General features: G+C 40.1%; 2 protein-coding genes across 6 annotated transcripts in view; one reads left to right on the forward strand and one right to left on the reverse strand.

The window, feature by feature from the left end:
- The window catches only part of flr (fleer), a 32,083-nt gene extending 29,229 nt beyond the window's left edge, over positions 1-2,854 (reverse strand). The window contains exons 1-3 of one of the 5 annotated variants that reach the window (XM_037544791.1): positions 2,638-2,854; positions 2,383-2,448; positions 88-297 (exon numbers count right to left, since the gene is read on the reverse strand). In XM_037544791.1, the coding sequence (XP_037400688.1) occupies positions 88-297; positions 2,383-2,448; positions 2,638-2,691 (330 nt within the window). In that variant the 5' untranslated portion in view covers positions 2,692-2,854. The remainder of the gene's footprint in view (positions 1-87; positions 298-2,382; positions 2,449-2,637) is intronic. The other 4 variants (XM_037544792.1, XM_037544790.1, XM_017713283.2 and 1 more) reach the window with 4 other exon arrangements.
- A 1,117-nt stretch (positions 2,855-3,971) lies between these two features.
- Positions 3,972-14,075, forward strand: si:ch211-76l23.4. The gene is made up of 4 exons (XM_037544584.1): positions 3,972-4,209; positions 7,551-7,671; positions 8,441-8,570; positions 12,410-14,075. Exons 2-4 carry the CDS (start codon positions 7,569-7,571, stop codon positions 12,642-12,644), a joined length of 468 nt encoding a protein of 155 aa, XP_037400481.1. The 5' UTR covers positions 3,972-4,209; positions 7,551-7,568; the 3' UTR covers positions 12,645-14,075.
- The last annotated feature ends 4,830 nt before the right edge of the window (positions 14,076-18,905 follow it).

Consider the following 18,905-nt stretch of genomic DNA (forward strand, 5'->3'; position numbering starts at 1 on the left):
ATATTTGGGTAGCCGACCGCTGATCTAGGGATCTTCTGGATGTGTTTCCCTTGTGTGGCAGGTTTGGAAGTAGAGTGTGCCGTGTACCTTAGTGTGACTCGTGGGGTTGTCCAGAAGAAAAGTGGCTTTCATTGCCTCTTGGAAGGCACATGCTCCATAGAGAGACTGAGCGTAGTAGAGTTTGTAGTCCTCCACCTCTGGATGCAGCTGAATCAGCTGCTCGTAACACTCGGCTGCATTAGTGAAATCCTGCATGTGGTAATAGCAATAGCCCAGGAGCGAGAGAGCAGCCCTGGACTGAAAAAACAGGAGGAATGAGAAGAACATGTACGATTCAGTCAAGCTCACCACCTGATACGCTTTGGGTCGCTCACTAGCGGCAATGCCACTTAACACTACCTATGAATAATTTGTTACTATATCAAATCTGTTTGTACACCCAGACGTACGAGGCTGCTCATGGTCATCAATAAGATCATAAAAACTGGATGTGGAGATCAGCATACATAACATGTTTTATTCACTACAGATATCTTACATGTCTTATTTCCCCATGACTGAATATCTGTATAGCTTCTGTGGCCTCCTGCCAGCTCAACCTTTATGTGTGTATTTAAAATCTTATGCACGCGATCATGTACAGAAGTAAATGTACAGCTCCTATCACATCTCGGAAAAATCAACCTGGTCAACTCCTCGGGACCACCGGTGGTTCCAAACCGCACTTGGTCATGTTCTCCATAACGTTCATATTCCATAAGCTCCATTCAGAAGCTGGGCGTCGTGTGAGGCTGTAGCTCTTCTCTCCAGTCTAATAGATGGTGACGTCATTTTAAACCCTTATAATAAAAGAAGCTGAACTTTGTTTTTCTACTGAAAGTCGAGCCGTTTTTCCCCAAATCTGGGCTCTAAACTATAAACAGACGGCGTCTCTTCAGTGATCTGCTCTGGAAACATCACTTTTAGAAAACAACACCAAGAGCGTCGGCTTTCAGCAGTAAACTGTAAGTATATGGTGATATGTGGAGATCATAAAACACACGTTCTGTTCATTTGAGGGGAGCTTTGACAAATAAAGAAAGAAAGAAAGAAAGAAATTTCCATTTATTTCATGCAGTTACTGCATAATTTCCCTTACGATTTAGTCAAGTAAATTCAGATGGACAAACCAAAAATATACCCTGGAGAACAAAAAGCATACAGATTTATACTGAGCCTATTAAAATAAAAAGGACACTACATATATCCACACATAAATAACAAAGTAAAATAAAATAAACATTGAAAAGACAAATAAAATGAAATTAAATAAAGAAAAAGAAATAATAATACAAATGTCAATAAACAATAATAAGGAATTTTATTATCTATAGGTTATACGTGGGTATTGAGTAATTTGAGTAACAGTAGAGATGGTCAGTCAATGGTCAATTCATTTTTAATGAATCATGAAAAAAATCCACCTGAAGAGGTGCAGCGATGACCCTGAAATTTGCCCGATAAGGATAATAGTTTCATGACCTTGTTGATTCTCCTTGAATTTGTATCAAATAATATTAATATAACAATAATTCAAAATAGGATGAAAAGAGTCGGAGCTCAGCATATAGTAAAACACTTACAGCATACATGCTAAAATAGAAGGTTCTTCAAGGGTTCTGGCTGTCAGGATGCTCTCCTACTCTGCCCCATCTGTCTACCCATCTATCCATCTGTCTGTCTGTCTGTCTGTCTGCCTATCCATCTATTCATCTATGCATCTGTCTGTCTGTCTGCCTATCTATCTATCTGTCTATTTATCTATCTATCTGTCTACCCATCTGTCTGTCTGTTTGCCCATCTATCTGTCTTTGTCCATCTATCCATCCATCTTATTGTAGTATTGACAATAAAGCTGACTTGACTTGATCTATCTATCTATCCATCCATCTATCCATCTATCCATCTGTCTATCCGTCTATCCATCTGTCTATCTGTCTGTCCATCTATCTATCTGTCTACCCATCTGTCTGTCTGTCTGCCTGCCCATCTATCTATCTTTGTCTATCCATCCATCTTATTGTAGTATTGACAATAAAGCTGACTTGACTTAATCTATCTATCTATCCATCCATCTGTCCATCTGTCTATCCATCTATCTATCCATCTATTTATCTGTCTCTGTCTATCTATCTATCTGTCTATCATGGTGCTCACGATATATGAAACCATATACAACACATTCTTCACCAATTTGATGGACCATTTCACCATGAAGAACCGTTTAAGCAGGCGAATGGTTTTATACAGAAGTAAACAGAACCACTGCCTTTACTAAAGAACCCGTGCAGAACCGTGTTCTAGAGCGTCACTGTAGCATTAGCGTTAGCTTAGCTCACTCACTTTCATCTGTTTCTGAAGCTCAGTGCTCAGGACGTGAATCGCGTCTCCATAGCGTCGTTCTTTAATCTGAGAGGAACAAGGACGGAGATCAGTGCATGATTAACCCAACCGACGTTACTTTCACGAGTAACTAATGAAATAAGAGATTAATAATGATAATAATACAAATATCCAGTGTATCTACCGACCGACAAAACCTCGCTAAAACAAGCCCGCTAGCCATGGGAAAAACGAGCAGGGAGCAGGTGAACTCACCATTTTGTAGACTGTGGCGGTGTACTCGCCGTCTTTAATCGGCGTTGGAGTCATGACTGAACGATTATTTCACATTAAAACGGAGAGAAAAGAGGAAACATTGCTCGGAGCTAACTCAGCTAACGCTAACTCAGCTGCACACAAGCTCTGGTAGCCTAGCAACGAGAGAGAGAGGAAGTGACGTTTTGGTGGCCGCGTTAAAAATCCCCACAGCCGCGCGGGAGTTAAAATGATTTTATATTCTAGTATTTCTACTAAACATTTTTGGGCATTTGTTAGTAAAAGTAAAATATCTAATACGTCACTACATTACTAATTACCTCCGATAAAAGGATATGTGTTATTAGTCACGCAATTAGTTCTTAGTATCTATCTATCTATCTATCTATCTATCTATCTATCTATCTATCTATCTATCTATCTATCTATCTATCTGTCTGTCTAAAGACTTTGTATCTATCTATCTATCTATCTATCTATCTGTCTGTCCATCTGTCTGTCTAAAGACTTTTTATCTATCTATCTATCTATCTATCTATCTATCTATCTATCTATCTATCTATCTATCTATCTATCTATCTATCTATCTGTCTAACTGCCTGTCCCTCTGTCTGTCTGTCTGTCTGTCTGTCTATCTATCTGTCTGTCTGTCCCTCTGTCTGTCTATCTATCTATCAGTCTATCTCTCTGTCTGTCTGTCTGTCCGTCTGTCTGTCCATCTATCTATCTGTCTGTCTGTTTATCTGTCTTCTGTCTGTCTGTCTGTCTATCTATCTGTCTGTCTGTCTATCTATCTATCTGTCTGTGTTCTGTCTGTCTATCTAGCTGTCTATCTCTCTGTCTGTCTGTCTGTCTATCTATCTGTCTGTCTGTTTGTCTGCCTGTCTATCTATCTGTCTATCTCTCTGTCTGTCCCTCTGTCTGTCTGTCTATCTATCTATCTATCTATCTATCTATCTATCTATCTATCTATCTATCTCTCTGTCTGTCTGTCTGTCCCTCTGTCTGTCTGTCTGTCTATCTATCTGTCTATCTCTCTGTCTGTCTGTCTGTCTGTTTATTTGTCTCTCTGTCTACTTTTCTATCTTTGTATCTGTCTGTCTGCCTACCCATCTATCTATCTATGTGTCTGTCTCTCTGTCTAACATCAGTCTGTCTGTGTGTCTGATTATTTATTTGTCTGTCTGCCTATTTATTATTACTTTCTTTTGTTTGTTTGTTTTTATGGTAATTTGTTCGGTGTTTCTTGGCTCAGGCTTTGAGCTGCACAGCAGGGCCTCCACTGAGCAGAGTTCTAGTTATCAGTAGCATGAACCTCGGGGGTAGAATCCAGACTCACAGATCAGTCCAATCCTAACGGCCTGCTTATACCTGCTTATGAGCTGCATGTGAGCTGCAGAGACAGACTGGAGGGAGAGAAATGGGCGGGCGGCTCTGTGTTGTATATTCAGGGCTTCCTGGAACATGTGCTACACTCTGGCCGAGGTTGGAAACCGTGTTCGGTCACTGCTGAGGCGCACTTCTCCAGACGCGCTCGGAGACGCTCTGAGGAGTTCACTTTCTCACTGACAGGTTTGTACATCTTTAATCTTCAGCTTACTGCTTACATCCCTGCAGGGCGAGTCGGTGTTTACTGTGGTTTTACATACGCAAATTTTATTTTATTCCTTGTAAGTTGGTATTTAAAGGTCCTCTACAAATCTACGCTCTTTATATTGACACTCTTTATGTTCAGGTCAGACCCGGTGTGCATGTCTCCTCTGGAATGCACCGCTGAGCTCCAGGCTAGATTTGTGATAGTAGACGCGATTGGAGACAAAACAAACATGATGAAGTAATTGAGGAACCTATTGATTATTAGTCAGTTAGAGTTAAAAAAAAACTCAACAAAAAATGGACTTAGTGGAGGAATGACAAACCATTCGAAGTACATCAAAAATTTCAAAAGTTATTAAATATGTATGTATGTCAATATATATATATATATATATATATATATATATATATATATATATACACATATATATATATATATATCACTGCTGTAGGAACAAAACCTTGTATCTCCAAAATGGTCACTTTACAGGAGAAGGAAAAAACATGCTTTATTTTTAATGTAAGTCAAAGGAAAGTAATTTTGCACCATTTCTTTTGGTCCAATGATCATGAAATTTACACACAGTATAAAGTGAAACACGTATTCTCGAAATATCTCTGAAACTGAAAAATGACCAAAATGGACATATGAGGTTTTGTTCCAACAGCAGCAATATATGGTAAGTCAATGGAACCAGAATTTTATATATATGGGTCATTCCACTAGAATGGTTCAAATTGGACTTTGACATTTTCAAATTTTTTGCTTAAATGTATCATTGATATGTAAACCTCACAGTCAAACATGTAACGGGGTCGAGTGTGACGGGGTTGTGATTTTTGCACAAAATGACCGCTGCTCTACATACTGTATACCAGAGAGAGAGCACATGGCATGCATGAGATTCAGAATTAGCATATATATTGAAATAAAAAAAACTTTTTTTTATAAGTAATAGTTTTCTATCTTTTTTTCATGTGACGGTGTTGAGTCACTGAGTTTGGCGACCACAATATCACAAGATAAATGACCAAAAGTAAATAAAAGAAGGAAGCCACTTGCCTGTCTTTGCTGTCCTGTTGTCCAAAAGACTTGAGTGATGTCACTTCTTGATGTATATGGATCATATGGATCATACCATTGTTTTTGTGGGGGAGATTCATTTGTGTTACGGGGTTGAGGGGTTACTTAGGTACAGAACTAAATAATGTGATTTTAATAAATAATTATCAATTAATTTTAAAAAATAATATCACAAACAATTAAACACAGACAGTTGTTTAGGTTGACATCAAAATATATGGACTTTTTTATAGTTGTATTTGGTATATTCTAAGTATACTTTCGTTGAAGGCCATGAGGGACATGACAAAATAGGTGGTGTCAGCAAAAATAAATAAATAAACAAAGTTCTCATAAAAAGATCAAATAAAAAAAAAATACACTGTATTAAAGGAGATATTTCAATGTATGTGTAAAGCTGTTAAAATATAGATTTTTGTGACCCAGTAGATAAAATACACCTAAAGAGTAGATGAGGACTCAAAATGTGCCATTTCCATGGAATGACCCATATACATATATATATATATATATATATATATATATATATATATATATATATGTGTGTGTGTGTGTGTGTGTGTGTGTGTGTGTGTGTGTGTGGTAATGCTGGGTGTGTCCTTCAGGCTCTGCTTCAATCAATGTTTCTTAACAGAGTAAACTAATTTAAAGGACCCATAACAAGGAAAATCTTATTTTCCTCACTTTTTAAAAGGCCCATATTCTACATTTATAAATATTTTTACCCTTTTCCAACCTCTATTCAGGCCTTGGAATGAAACAGGCTGTTGTTGTTACTGTGCCTTTAACATTGATTTATGTAAATGAGTAAGGGAATGAGCGTAGCTAAACGGCTGAAAGCTGAATAGGCAGGTATGTGTAAACATGTTGGCTCTAATGACATCACAGAAACTCAAAACAGGCTGTTTTTATAACTTAGTTTCCATATACGGACTATAGTGACCGGAGAGTGAATGATACATGCTTGAATGGTTAACAATGTTTACGTACTCAAATAATAACCAACCTCTTTGATTCACCAAAAGAGGGAAATCTGGTTTTCCATGATATCGGCCCTTTAATCAAAAAAGAGTTTGATGATATGTAACTGAGTCATTGGTAAAGCTTTGAAGCGTATGTTCAGTCTCCTGCCCAGACAGTCAACCAAGCCGCAGTCCATTTGAACTCACTGTGTTTGTGATGTCACAAAAAGGATACGTTCATATATGGACACCTGGTCAGCCTTCAGCAGTTTAGCGCCACCCACTCACACTGAACTTATAAGGAGTGTTTCAGCCTGAACTGCGCAATAGGGAACAGCCAATCGGAACAGAGCTTATTTACATATAAGTTCTTAGAGGCTGGAAAATGGTCGAGTAAACATGATTCATGACTGTTACCTAAAACCAAACATATTAATATTGTTTTTATATTTTATGATATTTTAGTGAAGTAAGTGATTAAGAGACCCTTATTAGTTCCACAATGGGGAAATTTCACCTCCGCATTTAACCCATGAAGTGAAACACCACAACCACTCTAGTGAGCACACACACACACACACACACTAAGAGGCAGGGAGCACATTTGACCAGAGTGGTGGGCAGCCCTATCCGCAGCGCCTGGGGGAACAGGGTTAGGTGTCTTGCTCAAGGACACCTCAGTCATGGACTGTCGGCTCTGGGGATCGAACCGGCAACCTTCCGGTCACAGGGCCGGTTTCCTAACCTCCAGCCCAAAAAAGTCAGTATGTTTGCAAACTGGCTCCCCTAACATTTTTCCACTCACAGTGTTATGCAAAGCTTGGGCAGCTTGTCAGATTATATGATTTGTTTACTAATTGCAAATAAGTTTGCACATCCTTTACAGAGAACACACTTAAATAAGACATTTTCCAGCACATTTTAGTGTACAGTTTCTATTTACACACTGTATTGAACATATTGGGGAAGAAAATGAAACATAACACGGCACATGCTCACACTTTAAAGCACATTTTTTATGGTCCCCAATATGTTAATTAATAAATAAGCAAATAAAGAGTAATGGTGCCTTAAAATTTGCAGAAACATTTGACCTGGGGACGCAAAAAGTTTTGCGTACGCCTGTAAGTTTGGTGCACTTATGCAAGAAGCAGAGTGGATTAGTATGAAGAATGTGGTATGAGGCTGTGGGTATGGCTTGTGTCCAGTGCAGGAGATGGAAGTCTAAACATCCCTGTGTCTGGGTTCCTCTGCTTGTTTTGCTTGTGAAGGTGGAGGAGCGTGCCAGAATGGACTTCAGGGTGAGCTTGCTGCTCCTGTCTCTAGCTGTGGTCGTGGTGTCTGGCCAGAAGAAACGCCCTGCTAAAGGGGAATGGAATTATCGTGATGGCTGTAAGCTCCTTTTCTTTTTCTTGTAATCCAAACAATTGTCCGGTGCATATTACTCATTCAGGCGCAACATTGTGCCCCTTTAGACTTCCAAACATCTACCAGCCATTCCTATAACCTAATAATAACTCAGTCATTTTGGATAGTTTTCTGTGTAAGGCCTCAGGATGGCTCAGGTCCATTTTACCCCCTGTGTGGTGTTGATGTGTTCGATACTCAGTGGTCTGGTGGACCCACCCCATTATTGTTTATTTAAATCAATACAGCCATAACAGTTTATGTAAAAATACCAGATGTTTCAAATATCACAAGTGTGCAGCGTAGGGTTCTCCTTTAGCAGCTGTAGCCAGTCAGCAGCCTGTCTTTGTTCTCCACCCTCACACACACCCACATACAAAAACACACACTCATACCTACAGCAGGCCATGTAGGAGGAGAACAGAGTGAAGGACACAGCAACTCCACACTTTTACTCCCCGCGGGTTCAGCCCAACACCACATGTGTAGTATAAACATGTGGGGGTGAACAGAGTGAAGACTCTGAAAATGGGTTATTTTATATGTTCTTCACAGAAAATGAGCAAAGACCAAGAATCTGAGGCTGAAATAAGAATAAACCACATCATTTTTTCTTTTGGTAAATATTGAAAATGGGTCCCACAGACCTGAACACCAAACAGGGGTTAAAGGGTCAATAGGCCTTTGTTTAGTGTATTTGCACTCAGAACGGTCATCAAAAACGTTCTAATGTGTTTGGCCTTTGGGTCTCCAGCGGAGAAGGTGAACATGCGAGGCGTGGCCAACCTGACTCAAGTTCTGGACGACTGGAGGTTCGGTATCATGAGCAAAATGAAGCATCTTCTACAGAATGACCACCAGACCCTGTTGCCGGACTACTCCAGGTAGAATTAAGGATGGGCGAAAAACTATCGATACCACATAGTATCACAATATTTTATACAGAGGACATTTTTACAAAACCTTTAACGTCAGGAAACCGAGAGGTTCTACCTTTATGGTTTTTGGTATCTGCTCAAGGTTGGTAAGAGAACCCACTGTGTTCTCCTCTGCAGCTGAAAACAACAACAATTTAACAAGTTCTTTACGCTTCCACTGAATATGAAGTCAGAGCTGTTATATCACCAACAAATGCACTGAAGTGAAAACTACCCTCTATAACCGTGGTTCTTCTAGGGTTCTTTAGTAAAGAAAACCATATAGAACTATTCAATACTTAGGTTCTTCGGGTAGGATGGAGAATGTGTTGTATGTGGTTCTATACAGAACCTTTTTGAAAATGGTTCTTTTTAGCACAAAGAATAGCTAGGCCATTGTTATTAGTTATTATTATTATTATTAGTTATTAGTTGTTATTATTGACATTGTAGCAATCGCAGAACCTTTTTTGGTGCTATTAAGAAGCATAAGTATTACACTCTCCGTCAATTTGAAGAACAATTTCACCATGCAAGGAACCATATTAACCTGCAAATGGTTCTATGTAAACTCATGGTTCTAGATAGAACAACTCCCTTTACTAAAGAACACTTGAAGAAACATCATTTTAAGTGTTTAGCACCATATGTGGTGCATCAGTTGCTATTTTTTTACGAATTACTTTGTGCAGAGTTAGTTTAGAATCAGGAAAGAGCTACTTAGGAAGCCAGTGCTAATGTTTTTAGCATTAATGCTAGCGGTTTAGCATAGTTTGTTAAGGAAATAGAAGCTAGCGAGGAGGCTAACGCTGCTGCTATCAGCATTTACGTGGCCAAAGAATGTTTTTCGCTCTCAGCACAGAAGGTTTTGCATTCCCTCGCAAAATATATGCTCATTAGACAGCAAGCAAACGTAGGAGCAGAGGTGCTCTATGACACTGCCTTTGTTTTTAGCATAGTTAGCGTTAAAGGCAGTTTTCCCAGTTCTGCCAGTCTGTGCTGAGTTTATTCAGCAGTTGTTCTCTGCAGTGTCTGTAGATGTAGCTTTAACTGTGCGAGGACCCTCAGTTTCAGTTTGTATCACTAACAGCAGAATCATGTCTGATTTTGAGAAGCGACACTGTCTTTATACACTCACCGCCACTTTATTAGGTACTGTTCAGTTGCTTATTAACACAAATAGCTAATCAGCCAATCACATGGCCACAACTCAATGCATTTGGGCATGTAGAGGTGGTCAAGACACCTTGCTGACCCAGCATCAGAATGGGCAAGAAAGATGATTTAAGTGACTTTGAACTGACGACTACTTCCAGCAGGATAATGCACCATGTCACAAAGCTCATATCATCCCAAACTGGTTTCTTGAGCATGACGATGAGGTCACTGTGCTCAAATGACCTCCACAGTCGCCAGATCTTTGAGATGTGGTGTGGAGATTCGCATCATAAATGTGCAGCCGACAAATCTGCAGAAACTGCGTGATACTATCACGTCAATGTGGACCAAAATCTCTGAGGAACGTTTCCAACACCTTGTCGAAAGTCTGCCATGAAGAATTAAGGCCGTTCTGAAGGCAAAAGCTAGTCCAACCTTTTACTAGCACCTAATAAAGTGGCTAGTGAGTGTATTTCAATCCAAGATCAATGTAATATTCAATGAGCTGCTCTGTCTGAGCTTAAGCAAAGCACAGCTTTTGCGAGGGAACACAATGTTATCACCATGCTGCCAAAACCAGCAGATCAGCATGCCTTCCATACTGGTCTAAGCTAGTTTATATTGGTTTGTGTTTATGCTGTTCTGGTGCTGGTTTAGCTGGTCTCCCAGCACAGTCATTCACAGGATGACCAGCATACAACGGCATCCAAAACACAACATATGCTGGTTTTGGTGGTGACCAGCCATGCTGGTCGATGCTGGTGTTTCTAGCAGGGCAGTGCAGTATATTGTTCGATATCAGCCAAATTAGGTGATTTCGAGTGATTACGATGGCTCTAGCCGTCTCTCAAGAACAAGGCCTCAGTTCTTGTTTTTGGCAGTGTATTAAGCCCTTTAATGGCATACTAGGATACCAAAATGCTTTTCATAGATCATCCCTCCTGAAAAAGGGGTCTAAGCTGGTCTGTGCTGGCCTGGTGCTGGCTTGTCCAGCGTCCAAAACGCTGGTTTTGCTGGTGACCAGCCATGCTGGTCTATGCTGTTTTTAGCAGGGGTAAGAAGCTTTATAGCCTTTGCAAATCTGTTTTATTTTGGAGGAACAATTTGCCATAAAAAATGATAGTTTACACTAAATCACAAAGTCACATGCAATACTTTACCTATCACAGACCTTTGCAACTGTTGCAGTAGAATCATAGAGTCATGTGGCTTAAGTATCATGATAGTATTATATCATCTGGCTTCCAGTGTTTCCTACATAACATGTGCTCTTCATTTATTCCTGACTGAAATATTCATCATCACCTAGCGTTTAGATAAACATTCTTTGTTTATTATGCACAGAAAATATAGTAGGGACAGAAAATTGCTAGTTTGGGGTGCACCCTAATGCCAGGACTGAGTTCCTGGATTTATTTCAGAGCAGACCATCTCATTATGTGAAGAAAGAAAAAAAAAACACTTGGAAACTTTGCAGACTTTTACATGCTCAATCAGAAACTTCCAGACTCCTTATCGTCTGGACTCCATTCAAGCCCCTGTACCTCACAGCACACGGCCAGCCAATCATAAACCCAGTCATGGTCAGACTCAGCCCACTTACCACCGATGGTGAATGCATTAAAAATAGAACATCGTCATCACAATATTTAGAGTGGACCAGCAAATCAGTAGCAGTCCATTTATGAAAGGCTATAAATCAATGTTTGAAAAAAATTAAAGGGCCCATCTTCTTTATTTTCACTGGTATTTGAAACACTTACGATGTCTGAGCTGTTTTGTGCACCAAAAACCATCATAATTTATTTCCCAACCTCTCTTTAAACAGGCTGTTCTGTTAGTGGGCCTTTAAGACTGATATATGTTAAAGATCTCTTCTCTGATTGGTTGCCCTGTATTGTTGGCTCATGGCACAAGACTGAAAGCAGGTCAGACTAAAACTGAATAATGATAACAATACCAATAATAATCAGACAAGATGGTATCATAATGCTGTTGTTTATTGTTCTTAAAAAGGGGAACTCCGCTGCCTTTTCAAAATTTCTGCATGTCTAAATGGTTAGTTTGGGAACAGAGTCATTTCAGGGCGGTTTTATATGAAATGCTCAGATCTGGAAAAACTTACAGAGTCAGAACCGTTCACAGTGGTGGTGATAGGAACCAGACGTCCCCCTCTAAAAGCTCCCTCTCAGAAAGATCCCACGTGAAATGGTTATGAGTTCACTGCCTGATGTTTTGAGAACATATTGTTTAAAATCGTTTTATGTTGGAGGGGTACATGCAAGGAGCTGCGAGGCAAAATAGTCCCCAAAGAAAAAATAGTTTTTCAGATTTATGACTGTTCTACCATCATCATTGTTACATTTAAAACCTCAGAAGACTCGTGTAGGTTCTCTGGTGGTTCTGGATGGTATATAAAATGTCTATATCTGTGTTGTAGTCATGGCGACCCCTGGTTCCTATCACCACCATTGTAAAGACGTCTGAACCGTTTCACATCAAGCCGCTCTGAATGATTCTATTCACGTCTCAACCACTGAATTATGCAGAAACTTCACGTGTTGCTCAGAAAAGCATTATAAGCACTGTGATGTACTTTACAAGCCTGCTTTAATAACAATGCCTGCCTTTATTAATGACCTTTTCAGGATCCAGCCTCTCTCAGAGGCCTTGGATGACCTGTACAAGGAGTTCAATGCTCTGAAGGCTCACCTTGGAGACCTGACGGAGAAGTTTGGGCCCATTGAGACTTTCATTGACGAGCTGAAGGCGGAAAAGGCCGCCGGAGGTACAACCGGAGCTACAACTGGAGATGCACCCGGAGCTGCAGGTTCCCCCCAATTACGGAGGAGAGTGATCAAGAAGAAAACTCCACCCTCGTGAAAGCGAGGGGCTTTCTGAGAAATCCCAGATAGAGCTGGCACTCTCTCCAAAGCCATAGACAGCAAATCACCATGATATACGTTTGTGTGGTGCTTTCTTATCCGTAGAGCTTCTCAGTCTTTTTAGCATCTCGTTACTGCATGTTGCTGGGAAACTGGTGATATACAATATGCTGACCAAGGTAAAATTATACCCCCCACACACCCCCTCTACCCCGACTGGGGAATGTAGGAGCATGCATTGAGTAGATGGTAGGCTATGTAGTAGGTTATCTTATGATAGCACATTGTATACATCATCTCAGATTATGTTATATACGTATATATATCTATATATGTGTATGAGTTATCACCATCCACAATCATATCTGAAAACCACCCTTTACATTGAACATTTCATGAAAAGGACCGATGGAAAGGGTTCAAAATAGAATCTGGTTAAACATTAAAGGGCCCATATTATGGAAAACCAAATCTCCCTCTCTGCAATAAATTTGATCTAGAATATAAACACCGTGCACGTTTCAAAATGCTGTGCTCACTGCCCAGTCCATGCAGTCCGTATATGGAAACTAGGCTGATTTGAAACCACTGGTTTTATGATGTCATAACAAACCAGTGCATTACATCTGTCCACTTGAAGTTACGATCTATCACATTGAAGTTATAAGGAGTGCTTCAGCCTTGGCTGCTTATTGAGGCACACTACAGATTAGCCATTCGGAACAGAGCTCATTTACATATCGCCGCTGTCCACTGAAAACCATGCATCTCCATTTTTGTCGATTTTTATTTCTCTACATCATTTCAACACGCCAGCTGTCCTTAATGTCGTGTGAAAATTTCACGATGAACGGACCAATGAAAGTGCTCTAAAATCACTTGGAATAAAATCTCTTTACATTAAGCTACATTGGAAGGTAAGAGTGTTTTTGCCCTCTCCTGTAAAGTTACCATTTTGGAGATATTCGTTTTCCATTGGACCGCGACGGTATATCAGTCTTTAAGGCACAATAATAAAAAAAAAGCCTGTTTAATTCTAAGGAATAAAGAGAGCTTGGAAAAATAACCGGTGATGCGAAACAGCACAAATTTCATAAGTGAAAAAGAAATTGTAATAAAAAAGGAGAATATGGGCCCTTTAAGGAGGTTTTGTCTTAACAGTGGCAACATGCAAATCGCAGTAAATCCAATTAGATGATACAAAAATAAACACTGCAAACAAGGTATAGGAGAAATCCTACATAACTCTTAATGACCAATGACGGGCCTCTTCTGACTCGCACGGCACATTTCTGATATATGAGCTAATTCATCAGAAACATCACTGTTACACCTGTCTGGAGAGCGTGGGAATGTGGCGCTTAATGTCTTCTGGCTCATAATTGCAGTCTTGCATAAGCTACAAATAAAGTGTCATTTGCATATATTATCTGTGAGTAATGTGTGGAGAAACAGCATCAAACAAGCGTCACTTTGTCTACATAGAATTGCCCTTTCACTCGTTCTCTAGGAGCATCCTAAACTCCTGCAGATGTTTAGCTACCGGAAGGCTGGCTCATTAGGTAAGTTGCTCACACATGATCAGAAGATCAGTTGCCATGCAGATGAAGAGACATTTCTGCTATTTTCCCATATTCATATGGGTGATTTCATTCTCTGAGACCCATTTCAATGTTAAGACCTTACTTACCATTTTGCCATGACCTGGACTGGCCACTGTTTATGAAAAAATATATAAAAACTGAACTATTCTGTGATAATTTTAAATAAAAAATCTTTCATATAAAACAAGAGGCAGCATTATCTACAGACGACTGTGAGTTCTGTAATGTCCCTATGAGGGTTTTTTTAAAGCACCAGGCCAGAGCCGGTTTATGAGGAGCCTGGCCACTTCTTATTCCGCTCGTTACATCAAAAACAGGGCTGCTAATCAGCAGAGGGCAGTGAGTGTGTCCTCAAAGAATGGGAGTGAATGGAGCTCAACATGAATGAACAGTTAAAATAGTTTCTAATCACTCGCCCAGGACTTTCCTTTAATTTTAGACAGTAGATGGATGGATTTCACTAAGAAAAATGAAAGAAAACTCACCTGTATATTTCCTTTTTTCTGCAGCAGACGGGTTTTGGACTGGCTGGCGAGCGGAGCAGTTCATTGGCTGACATCATGAGGCGCCTTTTTAAACTCCTCGAGTTTAAAAGCTCTTAAAAATAACAGCACTGTTAAAATGTTTTGTGCTGTTCAGGAAATGACTTCATTCTTTTACATTAAAAGCGTTTAAGCATTTATAAACTATGATTTTGCTCAAATGCTCCATAGAAAGCCATTCATTTTGGACTCACTCAGGAGCGCCCTCTAGTGTTTGAGAAACTGGAAGGCATTGCAGAGCAGGAATTCTCCTCTCTACAAGTTCTCTGGCCAGGCATGTTTTATCTTAGTGTAACCTCTGGCCTATACAAGGGGGTCAGCGTGTACGTTATGTTGCAGTGCATGCTGGGAATTGTAGTGCAGCTCATGGTGAAACAGGCTAATAATAATAGAAAATTAAAATAATTTCGTGAGCCCAACTGGAATGTGCCACAGCCCTGACTTGGCCCACACGCCTTGTGTTTGACACGTGAGGTTCAGGCAGACTGTAAATCAGTGGCGAACTATGACTATAAGCTCAGTTTCGGCCATAAACGTGAAATCTCAGTCAGTGCTAACTTCTGCTAGCGCCACTATGGGATTACGAAGCCTATGATTTGTATGAGCGCTTTTCAGCCACTCTAGATTAAACATGTGCACTTGAAGCTTTAAAGGTATTCCATACCGCTGTTGTCAGAACAAAACCTCATATCTCCAAAATAGTAACTTTACAGAAGAAGGTAAAAACTTACATTACTTTCAATGTAAGTCAATGGAACCAGACGTTTTTCCAAGTCATTTTTGGTCATTTCTTTTAGTCCAACCTTCATGAAATTTACACACAATATAAAGACCAACATGCATTTCCAAATTATGTCAAAAACTGAAAATCAACAAAAATGGAGATGCAAGGTTTTATCGGAAGCTTGTAACAGACATGAACATATTTGACGCTTGCATCAGTTTCACAGTGACTCTTTCAGTAAGGAGCTGCTGCCACTGGGTTCCATTCCTAACAACTACCTGGAACATCTAACTGAACTTCCAAAAGGCCTAGGATGTATTCGAGATTAACTGAGCCTCGCCTTAGTGGTTGGCAGGAGTAGCTGGTTGAAGTTGGAGAAGGAGTCAAGAGAGGAGCCATCAAGCCAGACAGTTTTACCAGCAGTAACCACGTGAGCAGGCTGCCGCATTCTTTGAAGAATATATGTTTACTGCACGTCCAAGCTGCATTCAACACTATTTGTGTTTACATGGTTGTTGGCAGAGCTTCTAACCAATGATGATGCCACAACTTAACAGGTAGCTCACAGTACATGCTGTGTTTAAATGCCGTTTTTATCTGCCTGTCTGTACAGTTTTCAGGTCAGTGAGAAAATTCATTTCGCGCTCACACTTTAAACCATCTTTGAATGCTGCAAAGGTCGTAATGCTTGTTCTCCACCACCAGAGGGAAACATACACCTGCGGCTCTATGAAACAGCTGAAAGCTGAAACTAGTTCAAGGAATATTTTGTTGTATTTTAAACAAATCTCTATCTGCCACTTCTGTGGCTTAGAGTCAGATAGGATGGGTGATAATTTCCCTGCGCTTAGAAAAGAGCATAGAACCCATCGACTCAAAAGACACTCATAATAGAAGACACTCATAATAGTCAGTGGGCAGGTGCCTCTAATAAAAGTGAGTTTCAAGTCAGCAGGTTCTTTTTTTGGCCTTTTGCTGAGCAGTGTTTCAAAGATGTAATCCAGTACAAATGACTAATTACTTTCCTCAAGTTATAATGATATTCATTTTCAGTACTATATTTAGAAAGAAACAGCCAATCGCAGTAAACATGACAAAATGACGTACAAAAATCTATACAGAGGAAATTTATGGCTGTGTTGGCGCTCCCGAGCGAGTCCAAGGTTCCTATGCAGCTATTGTGTAAAATCACAGTTTGTGAATCATTTTCATACAGAAAATTCACTTCTTTACTCGACACAGAACAGCACAACGTGTTTTACCACTGCTGTGATTAACTCTTTTAAACTCCAGTTATAGGACTTTCTAACAGTATCTCATGTATGTTCACATTAGTAAACGCAAACTCGGCCAATGAGCTGACCAGCTCACCACCCAATCAGCACTTGGTAGCAGTAACGCCAACCAATCACCACTTATTAGCAGTAATGTTAACCAATCAGCTCTCAGTAGCAGTAATACTAACCAATCAGCTCTCAGTAGCAGTAATGCTAACCAATCAGCTCTCAGTAGCAGTAATGCTAACCAATCATCTCTCAGTAGCAGTAAAACGAACCAATCAGCTCTCATTAGCAGTAACGCTGACCAATCAGCTCTCAGTAGCAGTAATGCTAACCAATCATCTCTCATACTGCTAATGAGAGCTGATTGGTCAGCTCTCATTAGCAGTAATGCTAACCAATCAGCTCTCAGTAGCAGTAACGCTAACCAATCAGCTCTCAGTAGCAGTAACGCTAACCAATCAGCTCTCAGTAGCAGTAAAACGAACCAATCAGCTCCCATTAGCAGTAACGCTGACCAATCAGCTCTCAGTAGCAGTAATACTAACCAATCAGCTCTCAGTAGCAGTAACGCTAACCAATCAGCTCTCAGTAGCAGTAGCGCTAACCAATCAGCTCTCAGTAGCAGTAACACTAACCAATCAGCACTCAGTAGCAGTAACGCTAACCAATCAGCTCTCAGTAGCAGTAGCATTAACCAATCAGCTCTCAGTGTTATTAATGCTACGGTCCTATTGCCCAAGACCTGTTTGTTGTATAAAAATAAAAAGGTACTATTTTCCCTGATTGTTCAAACGAATCCTTTTATTTTACGAAATAAAAATCCAACAAAAATAGCTTGAAAAGTTTTGTTTTTCACTTCTAACTTCTATTTTTTGTATGATAGGAGAAATTCTTATAGTCTAGTGTAAACTTTCTATTTTATGTGGGTAGGTTGTAGTGTAGATTTTCCATCGTGGTTGAGAACAAGCAATGCAGTCTTTGTGGCACAATGAATTTCAGTATAGCTCTGTCTGTCGCCTTGGTCTGAAAATCTTTTACTATACAAAAAATCAGCAGGTTGACTTCTGTTAGTGTCTGCCTTACATATGCGTCAGGTGGAGAAATGCTCTCCTCTGTGGGGAGGTCATGTCTAACACGTCCACACGTCTGTGATGTTGTTGTAGCAGCACGACTTGGCTGAAGTGATCTAACAGACTTGCACACCACTGCTCCATCAAAACCATCAGAGGAAGCCTCATTTTCAGAGAACAAGTGGTATAATCACTTTTCCATAAAAGGATAGTCACGACAATCATCTGCCAATCTGTCACGGATTTGAATCTCCCTTTGAAAGGCCTTGCATGACAATCTTGAAGTAAATATATTCACAGGGTATTACAAATCCATCCCCAGTGTAGAGACAATGTGCGTGAACATCTGGATGGCTCTCGCTGGTCAGTGAATCAAAACAAATTTATTATGATGGATTATTTTGATTTTTGTAGAAGTGCATGTTTCATGTTTTGGCTTTCTTATGTGAATAAAAGTCCACATGGATATTTGTATTAATTATTCAGTCCAGTTGATGGTAAAACCAGACACTGTACATTAAAGAGCCGACATCATGGAAAAACAGAATTTCCTCACTTTTTTAAATAAGAGAGATTGATGTCCTATGTAAACTTAAAATTTCAAAACATGCCATTTACTTGCCAGTCCATACAGTTCATACAGCTTAGAGCCTGTCAGGATCCACTGTTGCAGTGCAAAGTCCCAGCTTGTCATGCAGTCCCAGTCAAAGGTTGCAGTGTTTAGTTTTTGGCTAGCAGCCCAGTCAAAATCCTAGGGTGTGGTTCAAAGTGCCCGGCTCATGGCCTAGTCAAGATCCACTGTTGTGGTGCCAAGTCCCAGCTTGTCATGCAGTCCCAGTCAAAGGTTGCAGTGTTTAGTTTTTGGCTAGCAGCCCAGTCAAAATCCTAGGGTGTGGTTCAAAGTGCCCGGCTCATGGCCTAGACAAGATCCACTGTTGTGGTGCCAAGTCCCAGCTTGTCATGCAGTCCCAGTCAAATGTTGCAGTGTTTAGTTTCCAGCTAGCGGCCCAGTCAAACACCTAGGTTGTGGAAGTCC

The sequence above is a fragment of the Pygocentrus nattereri genome, chromosome 14 (assembly GCF_015220715.1).
Source record: "Pygocentrus nattereri isolate fPygNat1 chromosome 14, fPygNat1.pri, whole genome shotgun sequence".
Taxonomy (NCBI): domain Eukaryota; kingdom Metazoa; phylum Chordata; class Actinopteri; order Characiformes; family Serrasalmidae; genus Pygocentrus; species Pygocentrus nattereri.